The sequence below is a fragment of the Lampetra planeri genome, chromosome 9 (genome assembly GCF_965212315.1).
Source record: "Lampetra planeri chromosome 9, kcLamPlan1.2.h2, whole genome shotgun sequence".
In the NCBI taxonomy this organism is placed as follows: Eukaryota; Metazoa; Chordata; class Hyperoartia; order Petromyzontiformes; family Petromyzontidae; genus Lampetra; species Lampetra planeri.
The window spans coordinates 2,909,014-2,936,513 of record NC_136115.1 but is presented as its reverse complement, the minus strand read 5'-3'; the positions used below and the strand labels follow the sequence as shown (position 1 = coordinate 2,936,513).

The 27,500-nt window shown below is 42.2% G+C and overlaps 1 protein-coding gene across 4 annotated transcripts in view; it reads right to left on the bottom strand.

The window, feature by feature from the left end:
• The window catches only part of LOC144720564 (pro-neuregulin-1, membrane-bound isoform-like), a 492,307-nt gene that overhangs the window by 265,317 nt on the left and 199,490 nt on the right, over positions 1–27,500 (bottom strand). For all 4 annotated transcript variants that reach the window (XM_078597372.1, XM_078597371.1, XM_078597375.1 and 1 more), the window contains exon 2: positions 8,931–9,096. In XM_078597372.1, the coding sequence (XP_078453498.1) occupies positions 8,931–9,096 (166 nt within the window). The remainder of the gene's footprint in view (positions 1–8,930; positions 9,097–27,500) is intronic.

Sequence of the window (27,500 nt, the reverse complement as noted above, 5' to 3'; positions counted from 1 at the left end):
TGTGTTTAGAGTATTTGGCTGCTATAAATGTCCACATGATGAGCCAATTTGTTAAGCTATCATTTGTGACCAAGTTACTTCTGAAAAAGATATATCTAGCTCAGTGGGCCTTACCTGGTAAAATAAAAATAGCATGTAGTTTAAATAAAAAAAAACATTTAGTTTATGATGATCAAATAAATCTAATTGACTTGAGCCCCATATTCTCAGTGATTGCTTTGTTGGTTGACAAAATTGAGACTGACTGACAAATGACCAATAAATCCAGGACACAATAATAATGATAGCAACATTACACAATTGTATACACAGTATTTACTAGAAGGTTTAAGCCTATATATATATTGTTGCACGGATGGTCCTATTTAGCCAGTTGCCCGGCTATTTTACACGGGATATCCGTGGTTCGTGAGCGCAGAAGCAGCAGCAGCAGGAGCAAAACAAAGGTGACTGGGTGACTCAGGGGTCAGAGCACTCTGTTTTGCACCGTTACCATCCTGGGTTCGATACAGGCAGCCATTACAGATTAAACTGGGTTCTCAAGTGTACTGAGTTGACAGTTTCATCCTGATCAACAACCCTATTATATTTCTCACTGAATTTGACGTATTGCATCTCTGATGCTGAAAGATTTGGTTGGACATGTGAAAAAAACATATAAAACATATTTTGTGGATAAAGGAATCTATATCAGTCACTTTTCTGAAGTTTTCTGACACACTACTAGTTGCGGAGTTCTATATGGAAATGCATTAATCTCATGTTATTACTATGCTTGTTTACCAAGGAAAGTCTCACTGAGTATTGTGAGACCTTCTAAGTTGTTACAGGAGGGGGCGATGATTGATATGTATAATCCAAATTGAGCCAATTTATTTTGGTGACGCTGCGTTGGCGGTGGCGTACAAGCACAAATATATTTTAAAAAATCTCAGCACATTAATCAATAACGCCATTTTATAATGACAAATATATCCCCCCCCCTCCTCCCCCCTCTCCATTTTCGATACAGATCCTCTCCCCTCTTCGGGGTTCCCTATTGAACGGGACGGCGGAGGCCCATCTACGTATAGACTACTCCCCCCCTTCCCCCCCCCCCCCCATCTGTCAAAGGTTACAGCTGCATTGGGAGCATACCAGGCAAACAGTTATAGTGGGTTATAGGAGTTTTGTGAAGCACTGTGATGGGGCTGTGTTTTGTTGCAATAAAAAAAATGACAAATATATTCCAGGTGGGGTTTCTTGCCATGGTCCTTCTTCATAGCACATCATCGGATTGAACAACTTAAAAAGAAATACTGAATTAATAATTTGAGCGTACTTTTTCTTCTAATTTTTGCGAATTTGGACCACGGTACCAGTACACAAATGGCATATACCGGAGTATGAGGAGAGACGGCGATTAACGTCGATGAAGCAGACGGCGCATATTTTTACGTTTAATTCACCCACAGTGATAACCGGGGCGGCTGCCTGGGTTCGAACCGCGAACCTCTACAACAAGCGGCGAACACGCTTACCGCTGGGAGACAATAGGGAAAAGAAACACCGTTAAAAAAGCAAGTGCGGCACAAGTACTCTCTTTCATCTTCTTGGTTCTTTCGGTAAAGTCACGTAGAAGGGAAATAATAAAGTAATACAAACAAAACATAATAAAATAATTGTCTTATTATGTTTTATTTTTATTATTTTATTATTTCCCTTCTGCGTGACTTTACCGAAAGAACCAAGAAGATGAATCCCTGCAGTCACGAAAGCTTTAAATCGAAATTTACTCTCTTTCACATTTATGGTGTGTGTTTCTACTTCCTCTGCCACACGCGCTGTTCCTGTGAGTAATGACGCGCTATCTATCCAACTCCTAGCCACAGATGACCTACAGGTTTTCCAGCTCAATGAAAATTAGCTTTATTGCTGACAGATTTTTAATCCATAGCCTGTAAATACGAGCAAAAAACTAATTTTAGTGATATTAGCCACAAACCTCCCACCACAAGTCTCCTTCAACATGATTGATATTAATGGAGAGAATGTCAAAGCAGCTATCCGCAAAGCGTAATAGCCACATAAACAGGTCCATATAATAACACGGTATGCATAATTAATGATTTGTAATTGGTTTATTTTAGGTCAGAACATGTATGTACGTCAATCAGAGCTATGACCCTCCACCACCCAACAAAGCAAAACAAATCAAGCTTGTCAAGTCGGCAAATGCACCACATTGATTTTGTTCGACAGCAAACCAGCGTGTTGACAAAGCGAGTTAAATTTTGACAATTTTGTACGACGTTTCACTGGATATTACACCGGGAATTGTCAGGTGTTAGCAAGAGCTCAGATTTTGAATATTGGTCAAGGAAGCCTACGCATTAAAATGGATAATTGAGGTCTACAAAACCAAGGCAATCTTGAAACATTGTAAAATCACTCTACCATTGTTCCACAAAAAAAACAACTTGCCGATTACCCGTCATCATAATTAGCTAGTTCCAAACCACTTGTAAAATTCCATAATGTTACATGCAGCAGTCATTCCTATTAATATGTGCAGTCTACTGGAGCAGAAAGCTCCACACTTGCTTCACACCAATTACTTGCGCTAAGATGGGCTATTCACAGCTTGCAAAATATAGGTCAAGTGACCTCAAAAGCAATCTTTTTTTTAAGTATACCGCCAATGGCAGATATTGCATGTGCTGTACACGTACAACATTTTTGACGATCCACTGCTGGATGAGGGCCTCCCTTCACCATCTGGGTCATCAGGGTTACGTGACTGTATTCCACTGCGCTGATCAGTGCAGATTGGTGTCAGTGGGGAGCACAGGTGTTGGTACAACACAATTCGCCACCGCAACGGAATTCGCTGCACTGCCCTCTGTTGACAACACAGCCCGACAGCAGCAGCCTATAGCAGCTGCTTTATTCATGGCATTCATCTATTGAAGGACGATCCAGGCTCCAACCAGCTTCGCTCCCCATGTCTGATAAGATGGGGAACTTTCCTTGGTGAAGTGATAGCCACTGAAGTGGTAGTCACGGCAATATTGAGATGTATACTGGATGCAGAGTGTGGCAAGCGCAGAAATGTTGTCGAGATCGCTAACCTGGGCAAGCCCGACTGAATTTAAGCCCCGGGTATATGGCATTTCACAGGTTGTTGACAAACCTGTTTGTTGAAAAAAAAAATAAGTATGTGGCTGATGTCAGTACAGTACTCAAAATATCATGAAAATATAACCATCACCAAATGATTCAAGTAATTAGCACTGTTTTGCATTTCTAATATTTCCTTGTTTCAATGTTTTTTGTTTTGTCCGTCTTCGGGTGACTGGCTGATAGGACTGCACACCCATTCAGGAGCTCTCCATGACTACTTTACAGCTTTGCACAAAGTGAATTGCGTCGGTTTTATAGCAAAAGTACATTGGCTGAAAAGGCATTTGTGATCTCAAGGCTACGCAATGGCGGCCTGCTGCAACAAAGCTGTTGGACACAGCAGTAAATGATAGCCTGTTGAAGACAAACTACTGCATGTCCTGGATTATGCTCAAACATGGTGTGAAATGAATATTTGTTTTGGCATCGTGAGCAAAGGGATGCTGTTGTTGTGTAATGGCTAACAAACTGGACTAGCAATGCAGATTTCGCTGGTTAGATTTCCCAGTGTGGCAGCTGACACAATGGTGCTGGTCTCTTAAATCTCCCCCCCCCGCCCCCCCCCCCCAGACGTTTGTCCACCCAGCAGTAATACATGAGTTCACCACGGTTCATCGATCGGCCGATTGCGTGCGGTGGTTAATGTTTAGAAATGCCCACCAACTCTTTCAAGATGTCTGGCCAGGGTGGAAGAGGAGGCCAAAATACCCTCCCGTGAGGCCTTCTCGGTCTCAAGGGGCTCACCGGAGCCCCCTTCACATCGCAGTGAAATAAGCAGTGATTTTCAGGACTCCGCTATTATTACCTTCTACGCTTAGCAAACACGACCTGCAGTGAACATCTTTTGGGGTTGTAGAGAAGAGGGCTTTGTAAGTGGAGCAACATAAAATATAGATGATCTGGTTTATGGGCAATATACCTTAATGCAGAGTGATAAAAAAAGCATTTCAGAAGTTATGCCACTTGCATGGGCAGACATTCAGTCAATTTCCTTTCAGTTCCACTAAATTATGAAATAAAAATGGAAATACATTGGCACTTTTAAATTGCTCAAACCGGAGATTATAGTTGTAAGTTTGTGCTATATCTGCAGTGGTAGGAAATAGGATGTTTCCCACGATAGTCTTCACACGTATATAGATACGTGGAGATTGTATGTTTCTTTTTTTTCCACATAAAAATAACTAAAAGAGAATATCACAATTTGTGTAACTTTCATGACCCTGTATTTCCCTCGTCAAATGTTGGGGTGCAAGACATGCATTAACACATTTTTATGCGAAGCGAGTAAAAATGTGTCATCTGTAGGGAGAAAATCTACAAGTCAAAGGACACTTTTAAAAAAACGGAGAAGGAAAAGCGAATTTTTTTATGAAGCACATCGTTGTAACGGATACGTATTTTTAACTTTTCTTTCATGCGTGAAAAAAACGAGGAATATACAAAGGTCAAGTTAGCACAGATTCAGCAAGTGTAAAAAAAAAATGTTGTTCTATATAGATTCGATTTTTTTTATTCTCCGTATATCATAGGCAGGCATGGAAACAAAACTGACACCATGCAATAATTTCTTCCGACTCCTCCTGCTGAAGAATGTGTTTACAGATGCCGCTGTCAGCAGCAGTAGCCTACAGAGCATGCCACTGGGGGTTTAAACTATTAAAAACACTACAATTTCTGGCTTAAAAATATAGGATCAGTTCCCCTCGGGGGTAGTTCTCAAATTCTAGCTGGCGGGCTTCTGCAGAGTCATGTTACCATATTTACTTGCACTTTTTTCAAATGCAGAAATACAGGGATATACACGTACAAAGAATATTTACAAATTGCGTCACAAACTCTGTGGTTCAATTTGTATTACAAATGTAAAGAAACAAAAAACGGAGCAAGAACTCCGAGAACCTGAGGACAATCTCCTTCTTAGTAATGGATCATGGTGATGTCGAGCAACAACTGTGAGTTTACGTGGAAGTGTTTTGAGCAAGTTAAGTGCGTCAGCAGCAGGAGGGGAGTGCGTCGCTCTGATGCCTCCTTCATATTTTTAAATCCTTTATATTAAGTTTGCTTGCTTGCTTGCTTACGACCGTGCAAATCTTTCGGTCGTTTTTTAACCCACTTCCCGTGATCCAATCGAGCTGACATTTTCCACACAGACTCGTTGTGCGTGACAATTAATGTTCGTGAAAATTTTTTCCAAAATTTTGCACTTTTTAGGACAAAAATACTATGTTTAATTACCAATTGCTTAATGGTAACAATGCAATCATCTGACCCATAAGTGGCAGCCATCTCAAGCCAGAGGACGAGAGGACTCTAGCCGCCACGGATATAAAGGATTTATAGTGAAAAACTTTGTTTTTACGGGTTATACTTGTTGTGAATCGGACAGAGTCATTTTGCGTTCCGTGGTCCATTCTGGGTGACCACAGTCACACACCGTTTGGCATTTGCACATCAAGTATCCGCATCTGCTGCTACGACGGTTTCTGTGCAGATTCGGTTCAGGGGTTGTTGGCCCAGAAGCTCTGTGGAAGATCGAAGCTAGGGATATTCTGCGTCGGGTATTTCACGAAGTGTTTGTTTGCGACTTCCACTGAACAGAGTGTGTCGTGAATACAGGAACCCATGCTTAACTGCCCTCAATCTCAACCCATGGTTGTGTAATTTTGCCCTATTATTTTAGGCAGGTATCTTATAAATAGATCGCCTTGTATATTGCACAGGCTAGTAAAGGTCACCTGTGGGAATTTGCATATGGAGAAGCAGGAGAATATTTTTTTTTTAAACCTGCGTTAGAATACGGTGTGGGGAAGAGTTTGTATGACACACATGCCCCACGTTGTGCCTGTTATTACCACTTAAATGTTCTTTTTAATTAAAGCCAAATTGTAAAGGCATGAGTAATGGTACTGCCAGGCACATAGGGAATTTTTTAAAAATCAAATTAGATCTGCATTTGAACACATAATTAAAATAAAAAAGTAAGCAAAACCATCAAGATTGTCGTTCATGGTTTGCGGTGTTACACTTAAGTTTAAGAGCTAAATTATTATTTATTTCAGCAATGCATGATATTTTAAGTTCAAACTTACTTTAATATTCAATTGCAAAACGCATATTCACTGAGTCTACTGAATCTGCTGTTGACAGCCCATGCTTGCTCAAATTATTGGTTGTCATTGTCATTAGGCACTAATCTGTTACCTTTATACATCATGATTCATTATTCAACTGTTTAAAATATATATCATATACGGTTCATAGACCATCTGTTTTAATCTTGTATAAAAAATGCGACTAACACTATTGGTATGACATAACGCCAATAATACTCATGGATTATACGTACAACCCACGGATTTAGATTTAATTACATTGGCTTTAATGCTGAATATGTTTCATTTTCATGCGTTTCATGTTTGATGTCTAAAAAAAAAGCGTAATGTCAGCACTATGAGATATATTTAGAAATGTGATAATTTTTCATTGCAACAGTGCACTTTTAGCCAATTAAGTTTGTAAATAAATAAAAAATTATATTATTATCTGGACGTTTAGATAATAGTATGTTTTTTCATCTTCGGTTATCATTTCTCCACATCAGATGACATGTTTTAATTACTGGCACACTTTCTGTCAAAATCCCATCAAAGGTTAAGTGCTCAAAAGTAATGAACAAGAGATATACCGTGGAAAGACATAATTTCAGATTACATATCTGATAAATACTACGTGCTTCTTCTTGGTTCTTTCGGTAAAGTCACGTAGAAGGGAAATAATAAGAATAAAACATAATTAAATCAAATAACATATTATTTTATTATTTTATATTATTTTATTATGTTTTATTATTATTATTTCCCTTCTACGTGACTTTACCGAAAGAACCAAGAAGATGAATCCCTGCAGTCACGAAAGCTTTAAATCGAAATACTATGTGCTTATCAAAGCTGGCAATTCCAATGCCACGAGCACACGTACACTTACCAGTCTGTAGTGGCATTTTAGAGCACGTACAAACATGACTGGAGTCTCTTTCAGCTTGAATATCGAACTCTTATCGAATCCAAGCCATTTTTAAATTAGAGCAATAAATATTATTTCCTCTCTCAACGCTGCTGGGGCAATAAAGCCGCGGGAGATTGTATTACTTGATAATTGCAGGAGTAATTTGGAAAAAAAAATACTTAAAGCTCAACGGTAAATATCATTGTGGAAGGTTTTAACCACGCTCCGCGTAGACAATATAAGAACAAATCTGCTTGCGGAATTATCGCGAATACAATAAAATGTTTATTTCTAATGCCCAGGGATGATGGTTTATGGAAAAGCAACAGCACCCCCCTCAGTATTTATGGCAGTCACGTGTTCATTTCATAATTTACCAAATGCTTTCAGCATATTTAATCTCAACATATTTTCTCATAAATAAATTGCAATACTAAGTATGCAACTTTCTTCTTTTCATGTTATTTTATTCCAAACACATGTCGCATTTATTGCGTTTATATAAAAATACAACTATGTTTATATCTATATAAACAAACCATGTCTCCTTAGCTCATACAAGATCCTAAGAACTAAGAAAAACCACCCTGCTCTTTAGCATACCTGCCTCCCCGAACTAATAAGACGGCTGCATTTGTTGAAGCATACGAACTATGGACTAGTTTTGGCCTGCATGGGGCTGATCAGCAGAGTAAGGTGTGCTCAACAAATCACGCTGGGTTACCAGAAGCGACTGCTAGCGGCCCCTCGCTCTTCATCACAGGCAATCGGCATACAAACACGTGACTGTCGTCGTCAAAACAATGGTGTTGTGGGGCATTCTGGGAAAAAAACTACGTCTCTAAATAGGGGAAAGGTTCAGCTCCACTGCTGATGGCGGCGCCTCCACTAGCAGGAGCTCTCAATAGCCCCTCTGGAGGGTATTTGCCTACTCTTCCACACTTGGCAAGACGACCACGTGCAACCTGCCATGCACATGTGTTCTACTCATTTATAATCAACGTCACGCGTTTATAGTATCTGGTTGCTATACATTTCCACGTGATAAGCCACTTCGTTGAGCTAGCCAGGTTGCTTCTGAGAAAGAGCTACACAGCTCAATGGGCCAATACCTGGTAAACGAAAAACATTGTTTATTTTTTGGTTTATTTGTATTGCTGGGTAGACAGAGGTAAAGAGATTTAAGAAATTCTCAACTTCCACTTCTAGGGGAAAACAGGAATGATCAACTCGGGCATCACGTTTATGTTATACTATTTTCGGTTGCGTGTGGTTACATTATCCCCCCTCCACCCTTCCCCCTCTTCCCTTCCCCGTTAATCTGCCACTCCGGATCGTTTGTATGGCACTGAGCCCCAAGTCTCCTCCAGTCGGTCCCTTATTTGAGGGCGTATCGCGCCGGGTTCGTTGGGTGCTCTCTGACCTGTGTTTTCCATCTTTGATGTTTGCGTTGTGGATTGGGTTCTTGAATAATAATAATAATAAAAAATCAAAATCAAACTCTCAACTGCTGTGCCAGGAGATTGACCCCGACGACCTTTCGGATTGCAAGTCCAGTGTGTTAACAGCCACACCATGACATCAGCATCCCTGTGTGTGTGTGCGTGTGTGTGCACGCAAAGAGTGCGAGTCGCATTGCACGAGTGTCATCTTCTCCAGAGGAAACCCATTGTCACCTTGAAATGGGAATTTCTAGAAGAAAAAGTTATTTGAGAGACGTAAAAACACACACGCGTTAATCGCAGCGAGTTGACGCTTACCTCGCATTCTTGATGCGGATCTCTTTGCTCTTTTTCAAAGGTGTGCTGTCCTTAAACCACTTGTACTCGGGCTGGGGGTTCCCTTTGGCCTCGCATTTGTACGTCAGCCGTTCGCCCTCGCTCAAGTTCTGGGCCTTCAACTTCTTGGTCATGCGTGGCGAGGCAGCTGGAAGGGGACGTGAGAAGTTGCAGTTAGAATGTTGAATGTCGGGCAATGTTGTTGTTAATTTTCCACTATCTACAACGAACAATAATAGAACATTTGAACCGTTCGTAAAAATTCATTTGTGTTTTCTTAGCCATGCCCAAAATATTAACTTTTTACAGATGATACAGCAAGTGAACATTGTGCAATCTGAGGGCATAACATTGTACTAACAGCCTTGGCACAGCTATATAACACACTCAGATGACTATACCATACGATCCGATTTATTTTCTTTTGCAACTGTTGGATTCGAACATATTTAAATAATTAAGTGAACATCAGAGATAAGGCGCACATGATGAAACCACAGCAGAGCTCAATACAAATTACAGTACCGGCACTTTCATAAGCTCGCTGACAAGAATCTGAACTTTGTATTATTGCATATCTTAGAAGGCGGCAAGACAATGGAGAACTCCGATTGTCCCAACTAAGCACACGCATCCCACGTATCGCACCGGTTGAATTAATCACTTCAACACTCATATTTAAATTCAAAGACAGCGTGTTCAGCTTCCGTGCGAACGCACAGATAGAGCTATCAAATGCTCGTCAATAAACAGCCCTTCAAGCGGCATCGACAACATGACCCCGTGTGCGATATTGTGGACAAAGGGTGCTGCACTTTGCTGCCTTTAATAAGCATCTGACATTGGATTGACATAGGATGCACCCCCCCCCACACCGCCACCCATTTCTCTGAGATAGCGCCTCATATGAAAACAATTAGAAGCCTGCACGCGCACTGTCAAATCAATCAGCGCTCAAATTTATGGTTGCAGATGGAGCACACTTTGAGATGCTCACCCTGTTTTGACACGTGCTTCCGCCTGGGAAACTGGATATGCGCTGGCACTGCATACATTCGGGTTCATTAAGCTATTGTGTGTCGCGACCTTGTCTTGTGCTTGTGCCATTATGCAATTTCCAAAAGCCATAATAACATCCGATGCGATTAAAATTCTTTTGAACTAATTTAAGCCATCGCTGAGAGCAAGCTCAGCCAGAAATACGCCAATTTAAGCATTCCGTATGATTTATGCAGATATGTTGCATTCTGCTAAGGCGTGCAAAGTTTCACTCCTGTTTACATTCCTTATTTCGGTGGGTCTAATAGTATTCATAGTAAAACTGCCTTACTAACGGATCCCATGCAAACAACGGAGTGCATTATATTTGATGTATGAGCAAAGCCACCTATTTCTCCTCCAACTCACTTATGAGGATACGTCTCATAATAATTTAACTTAAGCTTCACGGCTATTTTTTCCCATTATCTCAAACATTATAAAAGTGAAGACGGTTGCCGTGTAGGGATAATAAGGTCAAGAGGTGAGAGCAATCCCAACAGGGGTTTGTAAGGGCACGGCAGTGCCATGAATTCCGCCCATGAAAATGTAATTCCGGGCAGAATTCACATCACATTCATGGGCCTGATGTACAAGCAATATTTATTACTCTGGAACCCATGTTGGGATGTGAATTCCCTAGCGAACTATCACAACATTAAGAACAAATATGAATGAATTGGGTTATGAGGTCATACATAGGATTCCATCTGCACACGCAAATGGTTATTATATATGGGGGCAACATAAACTAAACAATAGGTCCGTGTGTAAACAATAATGCACCTTCACAAGCTCTGTATAAATATTGGTAAATTGCAATATGGTCATATGCAATAAATGGTAAAAAAAAAAAATGTCATGCAGGTCTTTGTTAAAGCGCTGCCAGATGAGGGCCTCCCTTGTCAGTGAAGAGGGTTTGTATGAGCATACTTCACCACGTTGGTCATTGCGTTATGGTAAAGTGGGGCCAAGGACTAGCTCAGCTATCACTCGCCACTGATGGTCAGCCATGGCCAGCAAATGAACTCGGGTTTCTGGGTTCATAGCACAGTGCACTAACCACTCAGCTACTGCTCCAACGCACATATGGTATATAGTACAACAACAATTTAATTCCTCTCGCTGTCTGGGAGAGATTTGATTTTCTAAATTACACCCGCTGATAGAAATGTATTTTTTTATCTTCATCTCTTCGAGAGTATGTTTTGCTTAACATGTTGCTTAACCTGAACCCAATTAGATATGCACTGCAAAGAAAATCAACATTACCCTCAATGTGCTCAATGCTGTATGCAAGCATTTTAAGTGTTTCGTTTAGTTAATGAGTTAGACGTATTTTATGATTGCATTTTAGTGGGGGGGGGGGGGGCTTTAAATTCAATATTCTATTGCCATTTGCAGCATGCTGCAATGCCAGCACAGCGATAAGTATGCCACAGTCATCCTCAGTTTGTGTCCATATTAGTTTTTTCTGAAGCAGAAACCCGGCTCAGGTTACTGACAGTGCATACAGATTTCAACACCCCCCCCCCTACCCCGCCCCCACCCCCAAACGCTTAACATTTAACAAAGCAACACACGCCATATACCGTATGAGCAGAACCGTGTAACGGGAAAAGCAATTGTGCATTCAGAAAATCTCTTATAGGTTACGCATACAGTGATATCATTATCAAAACCGTCACGTATCTCGCACTCCGCTGGTGAATAACAAGACGGTAGTGATAGACTGAATCCACATCCACGTCTTTCGTCGTTTAGCAAAACAAAAAGAACCCCGACATGACACGGAAGATGGGTACCTACCTAACACACTTAGTGTTGTTGCTAAAATGCATGCACCGTCGCTGGCGATGCAAACAAAACCCAACAAATTCCGTCGATGCACGCACACGCCTCAAAATGCACGCGAGAGGCTTGTTGGGTTTCAACTCTGACCGTGTTTCACCTTGAGAGGGGGAAACGGTTGCGTTTGATAGAGACGGAAGGTGGCAGGTATACGGGTCCTTGGGGTGATAAGTGGAATCAACAGGAGGAAACAGCCACAGGAACGGATAGCAAAATAGCTGAACCTAAAAAGGAAGTTGTTCTACCCTACCCCCCTCTCCCCCCCGCTATTTTCCTTGACAAAATAACAAGCAAACACATATTGGCACTCGCCGGTTCACCGCAAATTAAAGCTCCTTTTGTATCAGAATCTGGGACGGCGTGCGTCTGCGTAGTCGAAGAGGCAATACAAAAAATACGTGCTTGCACATCGCGTTTCGCAAATGATGCGCGCGTGAAACAGTAACAACACACGTATAGGAATTGCGGTGGAGAACGAGAGAGGGATGCATAGACGACCTGTGTTCGGATGGATATTGAGAGAGAGAGAGAGCAGTGGGTAACAAACTGTTAAACAAATATGCGCCGCACCGTCTACGCCATTGTAATTACGGACCTAAAGCCACAGGCCAATTGTGGATGTGGAGCTGCTGCTGCTGCTGCACCCCCAGCTGGTCACAGGCAGGTCACAGCCTGAGCAGATTTCTAAAACGTGTGAGGGGGTGGTGAGGGGGCGAAGCGTTCGGGGCAGGTAATTGAATCTATGGATGCAATAATGGCAACGCAGGGAGCAACAACAAAAAAAATACAAGGGAAAAGAAAAGGCACGTTGATATATCGAATCCAATAAGATTTTGAAGGAATGATGCAACCTGAATCGGGTTTGAGTACAATAAATAAAAGGTACTCATAGAGGTAGTTTGTGGTGTTCTCGGACAAATGATGATGGGAATGGTGGCAGTGTTCACGTGCGCAATACATGTATTGCTAACAAGGTCTGAGGATTTCTATAGCACATCTTAGGGTTAAATTAAACTCGAAGACATGACTCTACACTGTCAAGCTAAATGATTGAACGTGGCTTTACTCGAGATGAGCCGACATTTACGGATAATGGATTTGCCGAGCAGCGTAATATCAGTAATTTAATTAACATCACTGGACACTTGAGTATTCTGATCACGGCTGACCCATTTTGCCCGCAGCATTGTGAGTTCAATCGATTTGAGTAGAGATTACCGACGAGTGAAACATTCGAGGCACTTACAACGAGAACGAAACCCTCCCCCCCGAACCTCCATACCTGACGTAATTAATAACAGGACGTCACTTTAATTGGGCGGTTTCATGTGCTCAAGCTATTTTTTGTTCAAATACCTGAAGGTTGTTGGAAAGATATACGGCAGACAGTAAGTGCCCGCCATTTGAGTGCAGTGAGTGAAATCGAACAGTAGATGGGGGTGTCACCCCAGAATACAGCGGCACTGTGAGCGGATGAGTGTGGGGGCAATTCACGCGCCTTCAATTTTCTCATTTCACACTACACAGTGCCAGGAATATGGAAACTACGTGAGACTAGATTGAACTGTTTCAGAGTAGTTTGCTTCAAATATATATATGTAAAAAAAAATGCAAACAAATCCTCTGCTTTGACAAATTGCCTTGGTCTCCCTTCCATTGGCTCTGCCCCACATAGTACTAAACTAAACATTTATTTTTATTTTGCCAGGTAAGGCCAACTGAGATTTACAGCTCTTTTTCAGAAGCGACCTGGCCACAAATCATAGCTTGACGAAGTGACTTATGCCGTGGTAATTTATAGCAGCCAAAAGAAATCGAACCACACGTTTCAAAATGTGGATGGAAGACCCTGAGGACCTGGAGAAAAATCCACGCAACCACGGTGAGAGAGAAAATGCTAACTCCAAATATACAGGCGTCAGGGTCGGGATCGAACCCACAAACTCCTGTAGACCACGCGAGGTAGTTAACATCTCCCCACCGTGGTGCCCAGTACAGTTAAATGCCATTTTCATCCACTGGAATATCCAACTAACTCATAAGCCCAAGTGATTTTCAGCTCAAATGTTAATTGAGGCAGTGTTTATCTCACGTTTACAGCCCAAAGACCAGTAGAGGAAATCCCACATTACTTTGGTGGGGAGGGGAGGGGGGCGTGATGAGTCTCTCCATCGGACAACCACGTTTGATATCCTCACAAAGTGGTTCTCGTTTTATCGTCCCCAGGGGGATGATGGATTCGGAACCTTTCGACTGTGAGGCCACTGAGACACCTGGCTGGCTAACTAACCACTCATACATCTCCTATACCGGCGCCAGGAGCGTCGTTGGCATATTTACGTCGTTCTTTTTTCCCAGCTGACTTGTTGTTGGCAAGGTACTGTGTGAGAATTTATTCTCAAGGTAAGTCAAGTTACGGCCTTGCCTTCAACCATTTAGGCGAGTTGACACGATTCAGTCACCGATATGTCACAGAGCTCGTCTAAAAAAAAAACGGGAAGGGAAGGATTTTTTTTTTTTGCTCCAAAGCGGCATTTTGCGACAACAACCGGTTCGTTGGTTTGGTTGGTAGGTCCCGTTGCGGGCACAGCCGTACAGCAGTCATTTAGCAATCAACGCATTCATGCAGCAGCAGCAACATGAATGCAGTTTAACACGTAGGCTTTCGCGGCCAATATTACATTCATAATAAAGGTTTTTGGGTTAGATCGCATAAGTATAAATTATTCTGGCAAATCGCCCAATGATGCTGGATGTAATTTCCAGCGAAACGTCGTACTCACATTGTAAATGTTGTGGATTGACTCTACAACACACCGGTGGGCTGAAGTAGTAAACTAATTGGCGTTTTGTTTACGAGCCTAATCCCTTACTGGCTGTGTCGAGTGGTGGAGGGTTACGACACATTTATACTTACGCGAGCTAACCAAACAACTTTTATTACGAACATGAATGAAGTAAACCCAGCGAGGAATTGAGGAGATTGGCAGCTGCAGAGAGGCTGGATCAAGGGTGGTATGCAGAAACTGATGGTTCGATAACCGCTGGCCCAAAAATAAATGAAAGGAATGCTCCTCCTTGAAAATATATTCCAACACAAAGGTCACTTTATGACATTCATTGACCACGATGGAGTACCATATTATGCAACTATAAAATACTTTGTTTTATTTTACCAGGTAAGGCCCACTGAGCTATGTAGTTCTTTCCTAGAAGCGACCTGGCCACAAGTGATAGGTCAACAAAGTGGCTTATCACGTGGAAATGTATAGCAGTCATTGAGCTATAACCTGATTAACTCCAACCCGCTTATGTGTTACCCACGAAACTTTATTTTATACTGCATATGCAAAATTTTAACTTCTATATTTCTCTCTGAAAGCCTGCAGCGAACAAAAGTCTACATTCACATTACATAATCGGCGCTCTTGATTCTATTAGTTAATGGCGCTTGAACTGGGACGAAAATAAAAGACTGCCTAAAGCTGATTGTTTTTTTTTACAATATTTTTTTTACACCGTCATTAAAAATTCACAAGTTTACCGAAGTGTCATGCACAAACACACGCGCGCATGCACACACAGGCACATACGCCGACACTGTTAATTACGGACCGAATTCACTGCTTAACACTGGTGAAAGGAAAACAGTATAGGGAAAAAGATGTCACCATGCTTCCTGGATGTTTAACAAAAATATCCTGAGCTAAATAGCATTTTACTATCCTTGCTACCCAAATGATTCACTGTTGCCTTGACAAATAAAAAACAATTGGCAAAATTCTTCTCTACCTTATGCCAGAGCTTAGGCTTCGCCACAGTCTAAGTGCTCCCCATGCAGTTGCATCAACGTATGGCACCAATATAAGTGTCTGTTATCAGGGTGGCTGGTAAATGAATACAATGGTATATGATCACCTTATACCATGTTGCTGTAAAAAAAAACGTCTGAAATTGCGTGATTTTAAAGTAAACAACATTATTCGCTTATATTGCGTTGGCAGTGATGCACAAGAACAAATAACAACACCAAAACCCTCAACACAATCGTCAATCACACTGCCTTAAAAAAAAATATAAAATAGATGGCGTTTCAGGCAATGGTCCTTCTGCACAGCGCGAAGAGAGGCCTCTTACGCAGTGTCATTGATACATATGTTGCGTACGTTTGTTATTTAGAAATGGGTCTGTCAGATTGATGCTGCTGTGCAAATACTCAGCATCGTCATTGGATCAATTATTTGCAACGGCATATTGTAATTACAAGTAATGCACTGCTGTTATATGTCATATTGCTCCCCGTACATTGTGTACCTCGCCAACCACTTCATTCCACTGGCAGGTGGAAGTTGGGCCAGTTGCCTAAGACCTAAATGTGTCCAACCTGGTCGGAACTCAGAAGAGAAGCAGAGTTGAGCCTGGTTAGTCCTTGGTGGGTAACCAGCACAGCTTGCCAGATTTTGGGGGCATGGGGCTCTAAGGTGGCTAGGAGATGGCAGTACTGAGTGTCACCTCTTCATACATAGAACTATTTCACTCTTTTTATTTTACCAGGTAAGGCCCACTGCACTATATGGCTCTTTTTCAGAAGCCACGTGGCCACAAATGATAGCTCAACAAAGTGGCTTATCACGTGGAAATCTATAGCAACAAAATACTCGAAACGTATGTTTTTGAATGTGGAGGGGAAAACCAGAGAACCCGGAGAAAAATCCACGTGACCAAGGAGAAAACTCCAAATATACAGGTGTCAGGGTCTAGATCGAACCCATGACTTCCTGTATACCAGGCGAGGGAGTTAACATCTCGCCACTTTGGCTGGGCTTTCTCCAGCTACTCTGGGTTCCTCCCACAGGTCGATATACTGTACTCATTCACGAAAGTGGCCAAACATCCCAATGCAGGACCCTCCTCAAAAGGCGTTTATAGAATCAGTGAGGGCATTTTTGGCTAAATAATTGGCATTACCTTGCACCCAAACACCCCTTAATTCCAAAAAATGCAGATGTTTTTTGTAAGTGCAGTTCTAGTTAGTAAACACGGACTACATTGACTGAATTAACATAAGCAAATGTATCTAAAATGTAAATCTTCCATGCAAAAACATTCCAAGAGAGATGATGCAGTTAGGTAACCTGGCTGACATTGAACTAGAATACATAAGAATAAAGTGCAAATCCTCTCCTTTGCACTCTGATCCAAACTTAACGTGGCTTGTGTCCCCTCTGGGAAATCACCGTTCACACAACGTAGGTAACACTCTCTCCGCTCGCGTGTCCAATCAAACTCATCAAGCTTAATTAGGTACGCGGAACATCTATAAATATATTTGGTAAAGCTTCACCAAAAAGGAAAGGCAACTTCATGACATAGACTACTGTACCACATAGACAACCACATCGACAAGCCTATGACAACCTGTTGGTGTATATTGGTCATCCATCTATGGACTATCCAGATTCAACTCTGCATAGCTCCTGTTAAGAGCAGTCGTATTCTGAGTGATATAGTCCTAGACCACAATAATACTACATCTACTGCCCCATGTCAACCCAGAAAATCCTCACTGAGATTTTAATATGTATTTTTTTGTCAGTGTGTCTTGCTAAATTTGGATTGTTGGTAACATATTGTTAACTGTAAGGTTCCCTCTGCCTAAAACCAAGCACCAGTTGCATGATGTACAACTGGATCACCAGTATGAGATGATCTGTACGATCAACAGCTAAACGAGTATAAGAACACTCAGTGCTTAATTTTAGCCGGAAGAGTCTGGAATGCTCTTCCAGGAATTATTTTAGTGCACCCCATCCAACGCACCTTGCAATGTCCTCTAGATACTGATTTTGCCCTCAAATGATTATAGGAATATCACGCAAGGTACAAGTAATATAGGATCATTATGTAAATTAAGCCCAGATAACACGAACAAATGGTACTGGATAATAATGGTGTGGAAAGCCAATAAGGCCGATGGACTGAGACGTTCATTTACATGTGGAGGTACAGAATGGAGTTCCACTTAAATTTCCTTTTGGCCATAATGCTCCACAGTAGCACATAATGAGTTCGCAATGTATTGTTTTAAAGTAGGTTTCCTCTGTAGATCGCTTCCATGCACTGCCATCAACGGTCGCATTAAATTGGAGATTTGGGCTGTCTTTGCCTTTCAGCCCCCATGGGTTTGAGGCAGCTCTTGAAGATCCGACCACTAGGGTGCGCAATGGCTAACGTGCCACTTTTGTTCTTTGGGCATAATTCTCACAATTCCGCCCTCTGGGGAGGTCTGGGAACACGGAGGGGCAAGGCAAATTGTGTTCACCACCAACGTGAAGACAGACTAAAGGCTTTCACCAAGGCCAGTTTGCTTTAACCACCGGGCGTCCTTGACAAACAGGAAATAAACGACCGATTCATTTTACCGTTAGACATGAAACGGTCCGTATTTTAAACACGGCAATGGATGTGTTTTTAAAGATTTTGAAATATTTCAAGTTTATGAAAGCAAGCTTTAAACTCTTTGTTATTATTACATAGATGCACCCTGCTGTATGTGGAAACTGGGGAATATAAATCACGAAAGCTTTAAATCGAAACCGAAGTACAATTTATGGAAAACACTCACATTATTTTCGTCACGTGACATGCTCTGCAATATCCCCTGAAGGTGAAGCAGGGCAAACATAGCCAAGCATTCATTAACTTTAATAAAATGTATAAATATATTAAATTGCTAAATAGATGAATGACAAACATGATTATGGTAATATACTCCACGACTGCACATTAGTAGCTCTTGCATTAGACACCTCGTAAGAGTTAGTGATGTGATGTGATGTTAAATAAGCAGAGTACTATATGTCGTTAAGAAAAGTTTAACAATAGCGTCGATTTTGATTTAAAGCTTTCGTGACTGCAGGGATACATCTTCTTGGTTCTTTCGGTAAAGTCACGTAGAAGGGAAGTAATAAAACAATACAAATAAAACATAATAAAATAATTCTCACGACGTTTCGGCCACAACGCAAGCAGCCGTCCTCAGGTGAAGACCAGGTCTGTCGGGCAGACAGCGTCTGAATGACTGTCAATACTGTGCACTTTTTTCGTATTACAGCCATTTGTCGATCCACTGCTAGATGAATGCCTCTCCATACCATACAACGGAGATGAAGGCCCCGCCTGTTTGACCATACTTCACCACTTTTCCCAATCCGAGTTGGTGAGTGGGTGGGTGGGGGGCATCATCATGAATCGATTTCAGGTCTCTGAGTTCATTACACTGTGCACCAACCATGACAACACTGCTGCGATTCAAATGATGAGACAAATTAAAACCTTGCGTCGTCAATTAGCAATGTAAAAAACAATACCGACACAACGCCTGGGGCCACATTCGCAGGTACGTTACCACGTTTCAGGCATTTTCTTGGTAATATTCAATCGTCACACAATTTGCACGGCGTGGTATTTGACTGCAGTAAAGACTTGCGATTTATAGAGAACAAAAAAATTAACCCGTAAAAACAAAGTGTTTCACTATAAATCCTTTATATGCGTGGCATCGGTTTTATTTTATTATTCATTTCTGTTTTTCTTGAGTAAGAGTTTCATTTTTATCACATTGGTATTTTAAATTAAATATGAATTTTTTTTTTCCTAAAAAGTGGAAAATTTTGAAAAAAAAAATTCACAAAAATAAATTGTCACGCACGAGTCTGTGTGCAAAATGTCAGCTCGATTGGAACACGGGAAGTGGGTTAAAAAACGACCGAAAGATTTGCACGGTCGTAAGCGCGCAAGCAAGCAAGCGAACTTTATATAAAGGATTAAAAAAGATAGTCGGAGCTATAAATGTTGCCATATAAATACTGCACACTCCTCTATATAGTGTAGTGTAATATATAGAGTGCACAAAATAAACGTCAGTGTCTCACACCAGCTTCCTTGAAATTCTCCCGTGCCCGGCCATCTAGTTGGTACGCATTCATCATGTAGCTCTTCCCTCTCGGCCCCATCCCTTCATCGATACTCCCCGAAGAGGCTGTGTGCTTTGTAAGATGCACGGGGGGGGGGGGGCGGGGGGGTTAGAGAGATGGTACGGCCAGACGACCGCCGTTGGGGCCCTGGGTGGGTGGTGCGGTGTGGACGAGAGAGCAACTTGACCTCGACGAAAAAGAGTGCACAGCTGGGCGGCCTTAGGAGACCAGCAAGCAGTGAGTTGTGGAGGATGTGCTCAGGACAGGCAGGTGCACGTGAGGTCAACATCACCAGTGGCGCTCGGCTCGACTCGCACGGCTTGCTTTGGGGGGGGGGAGGGTATCGACGTGCTTTCTCGAGCGACGTCACAGCCTCAATTTGAAAACTGCTCAATCAATAAATCGTTCTCTTTGTAGAAAAGAGAGATCCCAATAAGGTATCATACCTCTATGCTTTAGTGGGGGGAGGGGGGGATCACTGTGTAACGTTTAACAAAAGAAAGGGTTATGTTATGGGGTATATTTCAAAGTTAATATTTGGCCCGTGACACACAGTTTCATAATGGCCTGCACTTAGGAATGATGTCAGATGACCTTTAACTGCCACTTTACAGCCTGTGACGTGGCCGAGGGATGCAGCAGATTGTCACGGTCTGGGGCAGCATTGCAAGAGGGGAACCCACGCTCAGTGACCCAGTGACATGTCAGCTCACCGATCTATCAATCAGCTGACGATTAACACAAAATGTTTGATATTAAACAAACCCCCCCCCACACACACTCAAATCATTCCTTATCGCCATCAGTACACCAAAGCAGATGATCAAAAAAAACAATAGACCACGTTCAGACAGAATCGCCATCATGCAAATGTAAACACAGATGACACGTACAGAGGCTTGTTCTGGCATGTCCTTTTTTAGCTGCACAAATAAAGTCCGCATATTGATACCGGTCAAAAGGGGCTCAATTAAGAGTTGCGATACAAAAACAAAATTGCTATGACAGTACGTGAATACCTTCCAGAACCGATTGCTCAAATGCATGACACAGGAATGCCGTGTTGTACAACTTAATCCACTCGGTGGGTTTCATTAAGGAGCAACCCTTTGCCTTTGAGCTTGTCGTGGAATGCTATTGACCTTTGGAATGATGACGCGCACGCCTCGTGACCATTTTGCGAGTTCGCAAATAGAGAGTCTCGCACGCGTCATAGCGAGAATCAAAGCACGTGCATTCCTACAATTGCCTGGAGCTCGTTAAACCACCACCCCTCTCAGCCACGAACTCTGTGAGAGTTAAACATGTTTGACGAGAAGAAGAAGAGGAATACAAACCCAGAATGCCCCATTTGTAAATTTGGCAGTGAAGCATTGTCAACAGCAATCTCATACTGTGAGCATAATTGCATGTTTTGTGTACGTATATACACTCGCTGCTCCAACCGTCGTACATTGTTTTACTGCACATGTATTTATACACCTTACAATGTTTTACTGCACATGTATTTATACACCTTACAATGTCAATTACATCCAGAGAGTCGCCACTCCTACAATAATTATTTAGGAGGGGCAACTGTGTGTCCACTCGTTCTTTATGGAAAAAAGAGGTCCCTTTAAAAAAAATAACGATTTTTCACGTTCCGTATAGACTGGGGGGGGGGGGGGTCCTCTGCCTCACAGAGGAATGCACGATCTTTATGACATTCGCATTGGTAATCTGAACTTGACAACCGGTGCGTCACATTCTTCGAGCGACATGAATACATTAATGATTAACTCGAACGTACAGTCGCCTGCCGTTTGCTGCCTGGTTGGTGGCCGCATTTTTGTCACTATATATAACCCTTCATTCACTCAGCTGTGCAAAGATCAGCTCAGATTATAAAACAAAAGTAGGCAGAGCTACTTCGGAATGCTCTGCTATCTATGCACCGGCACCAGGTCGCCTATATTTGATTACGGTCTTCTAGGTGCAACAGCCCTTTGGTATTCCGTTTGAAATATAAGATAAGGGGATCAAAAGTATCAGAAAAACGCTTAACACTTCACATGTGTTGCGTGATACTGTATTTCAATATTTTAAGTTAGTACTGTAGTTGGAAAGAAAAACAATTATCACTTAAAATCATTCAAAGCAAACTGTTGAATGGAGGCCTTCCTACACTGCGTCAGTCATGGGGGGCTGGGTTTGACCATACTTCACCATTCTGGTCAATGCTGCTGAAGGAGTGTCCAGGAATGGAACTTGGGTTGCCGGTTTCCGGGCGCAGTGGGCTGACGACTACATCACCGGCTCCACCACAACACATCGACTGCACGAAACTCAACACGTTCGTCAATATCACTGCCTTAAATGCAAATAAAATCATAGACGACGTTTCGGGCAATGGCCCTTTTTCAAAACAATTCGCTTAAATAAATTTTAGTAGACATCAACGCAACTAACGACTAAAATGCAGAGACAGCAAGGCTGCCCGTCTTTGTGCAAGCTACTGAGTATTCAAGGGAATTGCAAATCCGAAGACACACTCTGCGGCTATGAGAATGACTATGAAACACGGGGTTGCTCAGAGAGCTCTGAGTTGGAACCACTGGTAAACGCCAATGGCCATTGCTGCCTCCTGGGAAGAGCATGGCCTCTGCGCTGAATGGAAAGCAGGCATTTTTCATAAGATTTGGAAGACATTTCTGTAAATATTGTTTTGGATTGCAATTTTTACTCTACGGCCAATATCCTTTTCATTTTTTTAAGAAGTGTTGTCTACATCATGGGACCTCCTTTGCCAGTACCAAAATATGATAATAGGTTTTTCCCCTTTTATCTGGCGACAAAACTGGTGTTTTTGTTGCCAGATAAAAGTGGAAAAACACCTGTTTTGTTGCCAGATAACAGGGGAAAAACCTATTCTCAAGGTTTGTCTAGTTGGTGTTTCTCATAATTCGTAATTATTTTTTCCTGGACAAGAAGCCACTGAGGCCAAGGGAACGGTATTGCAGTGGTTAGTGCACTGCACTATGAATCTAGCGATCCAAGTTCAATTTTCAGCCATGGATAACTTTTAGTGGCTAGCAATATCCAACACCCACCACCATCACCACCACCCCCCTCCCCCGTCCACTACTTTCACAAACCTGCACTGACCAGCGTGGTGAAGTATGGTCAAATAACGCCCATGACCGACACGGCATGGAGATAACTTCATCCAGCAGTGAACTCAGCGAGGAGCGTAAATTATAATTAATTACAAAATCTATTTATAGGCAGTGTATACCGCAGCAAGATAAACGTGACAAAAATGCAAGTCTGTCCATGACGGAGGTGCATATTTGCAGGGCATATTGAAGCGAACGGTTTTTGTTTTTCGAGCTCAGCACTGCTTTAGAGAAGGTCAGAGGGAGTTCACATGCACCGGTGGTTTATTGGTGTGTGTGCGTGTGTATCCCCACATTAGGGTACAAACACCGGGTCACACGCACGCCTTGGTTCTTAGACACATGGTTCAGGCATGCATGGCCAATTGCTTTAGCACAAGCCCTTTTGCCTTTATTTAAATGTCCCCAAATATTTTGTTGGCAGGAGTATACGGACTATATTTATATATAATATAAGGTTGCCTGTTTGTCTCTGACATGTCACCCTCTGAATCCTTCTTGTATTTTCCCGCTGAAAACATTTGATCACAGTTTGAGCCCATAAACAAATCATGGTTTACTGCCGAGGGAGTTTTGGAGGTTGTCTGAGAAGGTTCGGGACAGAGCAAATGCAACAAGCCAAGCTCTTGGCTCCCATGGTGGAATGGGCAGGAAGCAATGTCATAGCTTTCCTATCGCGTATCTATAATTTTGTACACAGAGTACATAAGAACAAAATACACTTTAGATATGCATAGTTACTCAACGCAACTGCATATTTTAAAAAAACCGCCGAACAAATATATATTGGCATTACTCTTGGTTATTTCGGTAAAGTCACGTATAAAGAGAAAATAATAAATTAAATACTATCATACGACGTTTCGATTGCAACACAAGCAATCATACCCGATCATACCTGATGATGATTGCTTGTGTTGCAATCGAAACGTCGTATGATAGTATTTAATTTATTATTTTCTCTTTACACGTGACTTTACCGAAAGAACCAAAGAGTAATTCCTGCAGTCACGAAAGCTCCAAATTAAGTTTATATTGGCATGTTTACGACGGGAAAAGAGGGAGGCGGAAATATTTATTTCGAAATGAAGCGAACAGAGAGTCGCTCATGAGCAGAGGAAAAGAGGAACTCCTTGAGCTTGGACTTGACCAGGGGAGGGGAGTCGAGAGCACAGATGGCTGTGGGAAATGAAGGAACACCCTAGAAGGGACCACGAGCAGACAAGGCGAGGCTCCACACTGAGTGATGATGGCTTTGGCAGGAAAAAAATTAACCCGTAAAAACAAAGTTTTTCACTATAAATCCTTTATATGCGCGGCATCGGGGCGGCTAGAGTCCTCTCGTCCTCTGGCTTGAGATGGCTGCCACCTATGGGTCAGATGATTGTCTGCCACCATTAAGGAATTGGTAATTAAATATTGTAAAAATGTTCCCTAAACAGTGTAAAATTTGGGAAATTTTTGTTCACGAAAATTAATTGTCACGCACAACGAGTCTGTGTGCACGCAAGCAAGCAAGCAAGCGAACTTAATATAAAGGACTTAAAAAAGCCTCGGTTGCTGAATGCGTTTATGGTGATTGCTATACGACTCCAGCGTGGGCTTTTGCAGATAAATTCAACACTGGAGAGACAAAGGGGATTGGGAAGAGTCCACCTGAAACGTGCCAATAAAACTAAACCAATTTTAAACTAATTAAGTAGTTATATATATAAGTCCTTTGTCAATCCATTGACGGTAATGGGGAGGGTGTTGTTTGACCATACTTCACCACACCGGTTACTGTGGGTTGCGGAATTTGGGGAGCCCAGGAACCAATTTCAATTCACTGGCCAACTAACCTTAGCCATGGCCAGGAATTGAACTCAGGTGGCCAGGTTCATAGCACAGTGTGTAAACAACCGTGGCCACTGCTCCATATTAAGCAGCAGTAGGAGTGTCAAATTGCTATCAACACGCTCACGCAGATAACCTGTCGACTGGCATGCGTATATTCTTAAAGGTTTGGTTATATGCCTACCCAGGTGTATTTTTTCACATGCAAAACATTACAAACAACAGATCCAGGTGACCATGAAAGGCGCACCGTATTTGCATTTTGTTTCTGTTCCACTTATTTTGATTGAACATGTAGCTCCTCTCATCCACATCACAGTCAATCCATGTACATCAGTATGTAATTACTTAATGTGTAGTGCTAATGGGTGTTGCGTATGCACACCCACTAGATATAACATCGTAACGATCTTTTTTTAAGTATTCTAATACTGAGACTGCAATCGGGCATAATTCAGTGCTCATGGTTGTTGTTTTGTTACACACATTGAATGCATCTCATCAGTATGATGCAGATGAACCTTGATATTCAATCCGGGGGGGGATACCTTAAAATGCACACCACCGAACTTTTACAATCCTTGTGCAAAGGTTGTACACCAGCCAATGTGGATGTCGGGTCTTTGGCTCAGGTAAATATTCACACGTTCCCTTAACTACCTGGAAAATACGGCCAAGGGAGTTACACCGGCGCTATAAATGGACCGTATATGGCAATAAAGCGAATACGTCGTTTCCATGGCGATAAAGCGAGTACGTCGTTTCCATGGCGATAAAGCGAGTACGTCGTTTCCATGGCGATAAAGCGAGTACGTCGTTTCCATGGCGATAAAGCGAGTACGTCGTTTCCATTGCGATAAAGCGAGTACGTCGTTTCCATGGCAATAAAGTGAGTACGTCTTTTCCATGACAATAAAGCGAGTACGTCGTTCCCATGGCGATAAAGCGAGTACGTCGTTTCCATGGCAATAAAGCGAGTACGTCGTTCCCATGGCAATAAAGCGAGTACGTCGTTTCCATGGCGATAAAGCGAGTACGTCGTTTCCATGGCAATAAAGCGAGTACTTCGTTTCCATGGCAATACAGCGAGTACGTCGTTCCCATGGCAATAAAGCGAGTACGTCGTTTCCATGGCAATAAAGTGAGTACCTCGTTCCCATGGCGATAAAGCGAGTACGTCGTTTCCATGGCAATAAAGCGAGTACGTCGTTCCCATGGCAATAAAGCGAGTACGTCGTTCCCATGGCAATAAAGCGAGTACGTCGTTTCCATGGCGATAAAGCGAGTACGTCGTTCCCATGGCAATAAAGCGAGTACGTCGTTTCCATGGCAATAAAGTGAGTACGTCGTTCCCATGGCGATAAAGCGAGTACGTCGTTTCCATGGCAATAAAGCGAGTACGTCGTTCCCATGGCAATAAAGCGAGTACGTCGTTCCCATGGCAATAAAGCGAGTACGTCGTTTCCATGGCGATAAAGCGAGTACGTCGTTTCCATGGCAATAAAGCGATTACGTCGTTTCCATGGCAATAAAGCGAGTACGTCGTTTCTGGTTGTACAAATGCCGAGAAATAACTCAGTTACAGTGGACAGGTGATTCCCAGAATGTCATATGACGTGTTTCCCCCCACCCACCCATCATCACGTTGGGGACGTCCTCGACATATCTGTGGTTTCAGAACTGTAGTTCGATATTTATTTATATTATTCAAAGTTGTGGATTTTGAATACAGGTGCCCAGAGGAGAAAACGCAAATGTTTTCTGTTTTAACTGATAACCTGTACAGCCCGGTGTTTCAACTTAGAGATTGCACGCCGTACAAACTCATAGAAGGATTTAAAAAAAACACATATTTTACAATTATCGCCAATCGCGTGTATACATGGGTTGTACTCTCGCGTTATACCTACGTGTAATATTCCTTCGCTCTTTCACTCAACACGAAGATGTGCCCTGAACAAGGTACGCATGTTTTCAATGAGGCACGTCATTTATTTATAATTATAAAAGGATGCAGCCGAATGCGCTTCCACGTTTTTGGTGTTATTGGGTAAAGTGCCGATTTTCAGACTGTGAAGGCCAACTAGGCATGTACGCAAATAAAAAAAACACCATCTCGACACTTTTCGCTGCAAACAATGTGCTCATTGTTCCCGCTCAGCCTCAATAAGTGTGAACGTGATGGGTCGAGAAGAAGACATCCGAGTGCACGTGTGTCTCGGCCTTGTGCTGTGTACCTGTCTTTAACAGTAATACGATGGCTTGAGAGTTTGCGCGTTCCATTGTCCGAGGGATCTAACCCAAACTCCTAGCGGCTTATCGCACATGTGGGTCCAAAGATAATTGGCTCGAAAAAAGAAGTTAAATGCAATTTTTTTACAAGCATGAGCTCAGCTGGGGCATATTTTTTTTTCTTTCTTTCTTTTTCTCTCCAGATTTAGTTTTGGAGGCATTCACAGACATCCTTAGAAAAATGACGTACGTCACTTAGTTTCGTGGCTGGGCGCTCTCTCACGTAGGCAAAACATAGTCTCGGAGGATAACAACCGAGGAACTGACATTTGATAGAGATCCCTGCAGTGATGGGGCCCCATGGTGTAAATAAACACAAATCGCAGCACGACTACTGCCAACGAAATACTAACACGGAAAATGTTAAATGATAAAAAAAAACCAGTGAATTATAAAGGCTT